General features: G+C 38.7%; 2 protein-coding genes across 2 annotated transcripts; both read left to right on the forward strand.

Annotated features, from left to right (window-relative positions):
* The first annotated feature begins 1,586 nt into the window (after nt 1-1,586).
* Nucleotides 1,587-5,055, forward strand: LOC149713653 (ATP-binding cassette sub-family C member 1-like). The gene is made up of 7 exons (XM_089844100.1): nt 1,587-2,084; nt 2,594-2,682; nt 2,803-2,862; nt 2,937-3,112; nt 3,684-3,789; nt 3,873-4,397; nt 4,840-5,055. Exons 4-7 carry the CDS (start codon nt 2,997-2,999, stop codon nt 5,053-5,055), a joined length of 963 nt encoding a protein of 320 aa, XP_089700226.1. The 5' UTR covers nt 1,587-2,084; nt 2,594-2,682; nt 2,803-2,862; nt 2,937-2,996.
* Nucleotides 5,056-5,140: 85 nt separating this feature from the next.
* LOC149713654 (ATP-binding cassette sub-family C member 1-like) lies at nt 5,141-8,567 on the forward strand. Its single transcript, XM_089843918.1, has 2 exons — nt 5,141-5,321; nt 7,523-8,567. Exons 1-2 carry the CDS (start codon nt 5,235-5,237, stop codon nt 8,330-8,332), a joined length of 897 nt encoding a protein of 298 aa, XP_089700044.1. The 5' UTR covers nt 5,141-5,234; the 3' UTR covers nt 8,333-8,567.
* Nucleotides 8,568-9,102: the final 535 nt, after the last annotated feature.

Here is a 9,102-nt window from a genome sequence, read left to right on the forward strand (position 1 = left end):
TATTGTCCTAGTGCCACTAAATGCTTGATGGCGGAGGCCGGAACCGAGATTATTTGCCGCTCCACTGTAGAGTGGGGTTATCTTCGTTGTATTTTTTATGTTCGTTAGCTTGTCTTCTAATGTACTGATCTTTTGAAAACGTTTTTCTTCTAGTTTTTCTAGTGTTTCCTTTATGGGAGTAATTTGTTCTTCAAAATCCTCATTGGATTTCCTTGATAGCCTTTCGATTAGCGATAATGTCTGTAGGTTTTCATTTAAAACTTTAAGGGATTTCTCCATGGCTCGAATTCTTTGAATTCCGATGAGAGTTTTTTTAGCGACTTTATAGATGAGACACATGTAGGACACATCCAGAAGGAGCCAGATAGTGCATTCTTTAGGCCGAGGCACACCAGATGAAACCATGTTTCGCAAAAGCCGCAGTGCACCATAGGCCCGTGTTTTTCCGAGCCACCGCCAAAGTTACAGTCTTGAATGCAGTTTTTCTTTGTCATTTTTAAACGGGGGATAATTACCAACCGTAGTCGAACTACCTAAGTTATTTAAAATAACGTTGCCTTAAGGCAACTCGTCGCGATAAAGAGTACACTTTGGGACTAAGCCTTTGAAGCCTAGGCTTAGCACCCAATACTTTTCCCGAGGCAGGAGCGAAAAAATTTGCGACCGGCAGCTACGATTTCCAGGAACCGTCATAAAGGCATTCTGTTATAGCAAAGACAAATAGAATAAACCGAAGGTGTATGCAAGTCTTCTGTAGTGACGGAGAAACCCTCACTCGCTTTCTCTCTTTACAAATCTGTATATTTCAATACTTTAATATTAACCTATTTAATTTCTCAGGCCAGAATATAGCAAATTTAGCTTCTGATTCTTTCGTACTGCGAGAATATATTTGCTTTTTCGAGATTATAATTCAATTTAAAGTGCAAACCTGATTGGTGAATCCAACATTTACGGTTTTCCCGCATGCTTTGTCGTGTATTAATGACGAATAGGCTTGCCTCTGTGGCTACCCGCAAGTGGCTATTTTGCAAAATAAAAGAAAAGTAAATTTTACTGTGCCAAATTTTACGCCTAGCAGAATGCCGGCTGCAATTGACGCGTACGCTCTCCTTACTGCCACACTGTGTTATTGCCCTTGCTATAATGTATTTATTTAAATTTTAGCTCCAATGACGCCGGACAAGCAGTCAATTCTATCGGTGAACATTTCATCGGTGCTGTTGAGACTGGACAAATGGCACGATGTCGGATGTCCCATCACTCACTACCTAGTAAAACATTAATTGCAGCGTCATAAACAATGGTCAGTCGCTGCGGCCAACATTCCAGGGAAGACTAAGACCCACATTATTGCTAGGAGGATATAGGGGCGAAGGAGTCTTCGACTGCCCGTTCTTAGAGCTCAGGTTTCGGCCTCTCCCATGGGAGATTCGTTCACGCGCACCTTGGTTACGCGCATCACGTGACCACGCAAATCCCAATTCAAAAAAGAGCGGGTTTTCACTCTAGCTTAGGCCTTAGAAGCAACACCGCCTATATGTAGGCGGCGTTGTAAAAAGTAAGAGATTTGGGGAAATAATGACATTTTTTAATGTTATCGGGTGTTAACTCTACTCTCCCACAGGCTTTAATCCATCTTAAACACTTTTTTACTTAAGTTTTGGGTTTAGGGAGAGAGTAAAAAAGCGTACCCTCTACAACAGTTTTATCAAAGAACAAATAATTTACAATTAATAAAAAATGAAATAATGATAAATGTTCCGTTAAAGCACTAAAAAATGCAGCCTTTACCAAAAATGAAATCTGAAGAAAAGACGACGCCCGATGACGATGTGCGCGGAACTAGTTGCGCGGCTATGAATATCCCAGAACGAGAGAGAACGGGGGGAAACCACGGCCGATAATCTGTAAGCGCGTTTCAATGGGAAATCGGGCAGTCGAAGACTCCTTCACCCCTATATCCTCCTAGATTATTGGTGGCCTGAGCGCCGGCACTTGGTACGATCTACAAATTATGACCACGAACGAAGCTGGACCCACAGAGGCCGTCTATATATTCCTTACGCTGGAAAAGTATCAAAGTAATAATTTTATAACCTATTTATGGTTTAAAGAGTAAGTAACGTAATAACAATAAGTATGATATGAATTTCATTTCCATAATCCTTCATTACTTAAGGAGAGGTTTGTTTCCTATTACACTCTTAAAACTCGTGGGTTGAATGAGTTGGGCTATTTGAATTTTAACTACAATTTGGTTACAAAATAGCCAAGTAGCAGTTAAATAAATACTTGTTTTGGATGGGGTTGTTCCAAACCCAAAAAATATGGTTATTGCAGTAACCCAAATTTTGTCACTTGCGATTTTAGGCAAACCAGGCATACAAATACACGGTATTGTACACTAGATGGATGTTTAGAAAACTTTGCAATACCAGTTATTTAAGTAATATATAAACAACTATTTCAAATAATAATATAAAAAAGATTCTTGTAATATCAAAATTAAACAGAACTTTATAGCTACAAAACTAATAAAGGAACCGAAATTTCGAAAAATATTTTAATATATTCATTTTATATTATAAAGACAAGGCGAACTGCTAACGGACGCACACAGACAAACACACACCGACACGGCCGTTACAGAACCTCTCCTGGACTACGTCACACGGAGAGGTAAAAATTGTGGCTCTAAAAACTTTCGTTGTCATCGTAATTGTCGGCTTTGAGTTAAGATAAGAAATACAAAGAAAACAATTAAAACATTAAGTACTTTTTTCTTAACAATAATTAAAGGGGGCCCATAATTTTAAAAAACATTTAGCCTACACCAAAAAGTATCCTCGCGCCGCTACTGTGAGTTGCTCGCTTTTGAAAGTTCCTTATGTTAGGAACTTAATAGCACGTTCTTCAAATTTTATTTGCTACAGACGAGAGTTTTGGTGACGCACAACTTGAGCTTCCTCCGAGAAGTGGACGAGATCTTCTTTATGAACAACGGACGAATCATCGAGAACGGAACCTATGATGAAATCATGAGCCGACAGGGAATGGCCAATGATTATTTCGCGCAGCACATGAGCGACGAGAATAAAGAAGACCCATCGTGAGTCTGTTACTGTTTGTAGAGATAGCCCTTAATTTAAATGTTTACCTCTCCGAGTGACGATGACGTCACCAAGACTGGTCGCGTGTGGGTGTGTTTGTCTGTCATAGCGTTCGCAGTTGGCAAATTGAAGTAAACGTGTTCGCAGAAGGCAATGTTGGCTTCTACTCCATTATGATCGTTAGGGTTAAGAAGTACGCGGCGATCGGTTAGGGTTGCGAAAAACGTCAAGCCACCCAATGGTTGGACTTCCACCGAAGGTTCACGCTATTGCCGGTTTTCTTGTCTTTTATTGGGAATAAAATCGCCTTAAATACCCTAAATTTTCTAAAATTGTTAAAGAGGCATGTGCTCGAATTCAAACGTCAACAATAGCTATTTTTAAATTATTAATCGGTCTAACTAAAATTAAGGTTAATGGCGATTAAAATGATTAATACTGATTAAAATTATTTAAGAAAAACCTCTTAATAACGGCTCCACTCGGAAAGGTTTAATTTGGTTTCCCAACTTGTTTGAATTGATTCTTTAAATTTGAAAACGCTTTGCTGAAATAAGTATTTTTTTAAAGTATGTTAAATACCAAAGTTGAGAAAATTCATCTTGCATCCCAAGGAAAAGTCTCAAATGAAGATGAGGGAAAACTCGTGACTAAAGAGACTCTCAAGGAAGGAAATGTATATATTCTTTAATATACGAGGAGAGTTTTGACTTTTCTTCACACCACTTTCCTCATTATAATATTATTGGTCGTTTGCAGATTTCCGTATCACAATACAAACAGTATTTTAAAACCTATGGCATAACATGGTTTGCGATCATCGAAGTAATGACCACCAATTCGGCAGTCTTAAATGTGGTCTCCGTGTACTGGCTGTCTCTTTGGTGCGCGGACTCTAAAGAAGATATTAAAGGGAACCCTGACCTAAAGGCAATCCGCATAGCAGTCTCAGTAGTTATTGGTCTAAGCCAAGCCATTTCTGGATTTAGCATTATAATCATGAACGTCTTTCGCTGTCTTCGAGCGGCACACTGTCTACATGGGACAATGCTTGACAGCGTATCTCGTTCTCCCATGTCCTTCTTCGACACTACCCCCGTTGGAAGGATACTCAATCGTTTTTCCCAAGACATCGACGCCCTCGACCAGCAATTACCTCCAGTGCTATCGCTAACTAATAGAGGATTGATATTTTTTGTTGTTTTCACGTTAGGAATTGCAATATTTTTACCATTATTCATATTTCCCTGTATCATTGTTGTCGTTGGATACTTTTTACTTCAGGTATGAACTAGATTTCAGTCTCCTGTCAGTATCTTTCTCAATTATTACGGAATTCGTGCCGAGGAATAGATTGTTTCTATTAATCTTTAATAATATGGGAATTGAACTTGTAGCGCTACAACTGGTGCTATTGAAAAATAGAAATAATTCCAATTAACAATAAAAATAGTCAAGATTATTATCGGCTTTTAAAGAGTTTTATCAAGCGTTGGAAGAGGTCTTGGTGCCAAATTGGGACTTCTCCACCCAACACTTTCCACGCTAATTTAAAATAGCAACAAATCTTTGAAATATTGAACCACTTAGAGTGTTTTCACACTTATATTTTATTGCAAAATGTTGAAGAAAACACGCGCATTTTACTCCAGGCGTCCTTTCGCCCACTCCGGGGAGAATTACTTAATAACTCATTAAAACTGAAGATTATCCAATATCTTTGCAGCGCTTCTTGATGTCGAGCAATCGTCAATTCAAGCGGATAACGAGCTTGAGAAATTCCTTCTTGTTTTCGCACGTGGGAGGATCAGTGGCTGGCAGCATTGTCATCAGGGCATGCGACGCCGTAGAGAACTTCGAAGGACACTTCCTGAAATTGATCGACGAATGCACTGCTGCTAATTATATGATGAATATGGCGCAAAGGTATCTCATTCACTAAAGTTTGTAGCATATACACTAAATTTTGTAGCATATACACTAAATTTTTACCTTCGATTTGAAATGCACTGTTGATGCAAAACGGGTATTCCAAGTGGCAACTCTTTTGCTCAATTCAATAAATTCCTATTTCTTTCCAGTTGGCTGACAGTACGCTACAATATCTTGGGTAATTGCTTGATGTTATGCACCGCAGTTTTCATAATTTTGAGCAAAGGAACTTTGTCAACTAATTTTGTCGGAATGATATTGGCGAATGTTGATCGGGTAAGCGCTACAAATGAAGTCGAAGCTAGTAAATAATAACCTTACCAAAACCTAAAATCTCTGTTGGTTTTCCATTATTTCTTGATACGGAAGGCTTTTCTTAGATTTATAGCGAAGCGTCGCTAATGTAGGTAGATAGAACTCGTCTAGACTCGCAGAGGTTTATTTTGGTTTCCCAACTTTTTGCTCATTATAGTTACTGTCGGCGTAGTCTCAGCGAAATTGAAGTTTATGTGTAAACAATTTTTTTGGAGAACTTTTTTCTTAAATGGTTTCGTAACTAATTGAAAGTAAACGCGAAACGTAACTTCTGTTTATAAAACCAATCAACTCTAAAAAATAACAAGCCGTCATTGTTAGATTTAGAATAATTTAATAATGAGACAATTACTTTTTCGATCTATCTTTTACAACAATTCAGCGAACGATGTTTCCGCTTTCGTCGTCAGTACATGCAAAATAGTGAAAATAATAGAAACTGCAGGAACATAACTTTATTAGATCTCGTAATTGTATCCAATTCCTGCAACTCGAAATAGTATTGCTGAAAAAGGTCATTCGAAATTGGGGAAAGGTATAACGTGCTTGACTGAGACTATTTGCTTCAATTTATATACTTTTGGAGAAATACTGTAATACTTGCATTAAATTCGTTATTAGGTCTCTTCTATGAAGGTTATTATATTATTTTATCTAATTGGCTAATATGAGTTTCCCCTGCATTTTCACCAGAGTTTGTGCAGAATTTTCGATGACGTTGAACAATTATCACTCTTAAAAATGTTGGGTTGTTTTTGACCCAAAGTGGGTAATTTTTCAACTCTTTGCTGGGTCAGTATTTAACCGACCCAATTTTTGGGTTGTTGATCCTTGACCCTAGAATTGGTGTTTTATTTAACCCAATGTTGAGTCAACGTAAACTATAACTCAGATTTCGGCTAACCAGTAACCACATTACTTGTTAAATTGTAAAATCATATTTGGGTAAAAAAATACCCTAGCAAGGGTTAATTGTAATTTTGACGCAACTTTGGGATAAAAGGTAGCCACAAATTGGATAAAATTCTTACATACTTTTGGGTTGAAATGAAGCCTAATTTGTGTTGATTAAAACTTCTCAAAACAGAACCCAAATTGCTATTTATTACATGTTTCAGCTTCCACGATATTGTAAGATCGCTGATTAGTTTTACCTGAAGTTTGTCACGAAGAGGTTCTAATTTTGACGTGTATGTCTGTTTTTACAACCCGAGCCACCGCGTTCGCAGTTGAAAAATCGGAGCAAATGCGCTCTCAATTTCCAGACTGCATTTACAGGTCCGGGAAATTTGGAACATTGTATTCCACTTATGGTTATTACCCCATTGTCTGCCTAACACCACCATCCTCTACTTGAATGTCCATCCCACATGGACTCGAGTCTGTAAATACTGGCTACTATACACCATCATCGTCTGGTCTTTTTCTATCCCACATGGACACCAATCTGTACTTACTGGCTTCTACCAAGAAGTTATATCTAGTATCTCAGAGATGCTGATATAACTTCTTGCTTCTACTCCATCATCATTAAGTTAAGATGTACGCGGCGATCGGCTAGGGTTACGAGAAACGTGACGTCTAACCTACCAATGGTGGGACTTCCACCAAAGGTTGATGCAACTGCGCTGTTCTGATCCATTACTAAGATTCGAAGTCTTATGTACCGATTTGAGTAAGACAAATCAACAGGCGTATGCTTCATTTAATACGTCAATATTAGTCTAGTATCTCATTAATGTTCAATAGTTAATTTTTATCGAAGAAAATGTATAAAATTAACTATTTATTTTTATATTTACGATAATCTTGTTTATCAACTCAAAATTAATACAGAAAGAGTAACTTTACATATTACTTAAAAACTGGTATTGCAAAGTTCTCTAAACATACATCTAGTGTACAATTTCATGTATTTGAATGCTTGGTTGGCCTAAAATTGCAAGTGACCCAATTTGGGTTACTGCAATAACCATATTTTTTGGCTTTGAAACAACCCCATCCCAAACTACCAGGGAATGTTTATTCAACTGCTACTGGGCTATTTTTTAACCAAATTGTAGTTAAAATTCAAATAGCCCAACTCATTCAACCCATGAGTTTTAAGTGTGTATAGTTAATTTAAGCAAATTAGGTACAAATTTAATATTTTTAAATCGTAGGTTCTGCATTTTCTGAAACTCCTTATTTCGGCCACTACGGGTTTGGAATCAAATTTAGTCTCTATAGAAAGAGTTGACGAATACTGTCGTTTGGAGTCTGAGGCCGAGTGGGAGAAACCAGAATCTCAGCCTCCATCTGACTGGCCTCAACTAGGACAAATCATATTCCAGGACTACAGTACCAAATACCGAGAAGGCTTGGATTTGGTCTTGAAGGACATAGATGTCAGGATCGAAGCCGGAGAGAAGGTGGGCGTGGTGGGGCGGACAGGCGCGGGAAAGTCATCGTTGACGCTGGCGCTCTTCCGACTGATCGAAGGAGTGCGGGGTCAGATAGTCATAGACGGAGTGAACGTGGAGGGATTGGGCTTGTCCGATTTGAGATCGCGGCTGACCATCATCCCCCAAGAGCCCGTCCTCTTCTCGGGCACGCTGAGACTCAATCTGGATCCCTTCGGGCAACAAGACGACCAGCGACTGTGGGCCGCCCTCGAACACTCGCACCTGAAGTCCTTCGTGGCGTCACTCGAGCAAGGACTGGATCACCCCGTGGCTGAAGGAGGTAACAATCTGAGCGTCGGTCAGCGTCAGTTGGTCTGCTTGGCTCGTGCCCTGTTAAGGAACACAAAGATCCTCATCTTGGATGAAGCGACTGCCTCGGTCGACATGGACACCGACGATCTCATTCAAGAGACCATCAGGAAGGAATTCGCAAACTCCACCATCATCACCATCGCACACAGAATAAACACCATTTTGGACTACGACAAGTTAGTTCATGTAGCAATTGAAAAGGCATTATGCGTCTAACGTTTTGTCCTTTATCTATTCGTAGGGTGATGGTTCTCGATCAGGGTAGAATTGCGGAATTCGATTCTCCACATGCTCTTTTGAAGAATGAGAAATCAATGTTCTACGACTTGGCCAAAGATGCCAACATACTCTAAATACCCTTTATTTTAAAGTTTGCCATCAGTTTTTTGTACATTATCAGTACAACCAATCATTCTTTAGTGCTCGTCAAATAGTCGTGGTATGAACTGTCGTGTACAAAATAAAGTTCCCCGTGAACTAAAAGCAAACTTTGCAAATCAAAGGTGGCAAATATGTGTTGTAGCAAAAGGCATACCTAAAATTAGGATCGATTTTTAACTCGAATAACTCGTCTTTTAAAGATGTAATTAAATTACCGTAAAACCATTGTTAAGTTTTCAATGTGAGTGATCCCCGAGAGGTCTGACATTCCCAAAAAGGCACACCGTAAAAACTAGGGGTCTAAAATGGTCTCTACATTATTAAAACTGAAACATCATACCTGTAATATTTTAAATTTAGGTGTTTTACGATTTGAAAATGGTATCAGTCAAAATTAACCATGAGCGGTTTGTCCATAAACCTAGATTAAACCGACGATGTTCTGGAATTTGACATGAAACCGTTATGTTCTAGTATCCGACCCTTGAACTAATGTTCTGTTTTCAGAATGATTCAGAAATGTTCCGATTTTAAACCATATGTCGTTAATTATCCGTCTTTAGACCATATTCTGCTAATGTTCTAATAATACTAATAATAGAGGT

This window comes from Phalangium opilio, unplaced genomic scaffold (genome assembly GCF_054372755.1).
Source record: "Phalangium opilio isolate 3A_F unplaced genomic scaffold, DU_Popi_V2 ptg000009l_1, whole genome shotgun sequence".
In the NCBI taxonomy this organism is placed as follows: Eukaryota; Metazoa; Arthropoda; class Arachnida; order Opiliones; family Phalangiidae; genus Phalangium; species Phalangium opilio.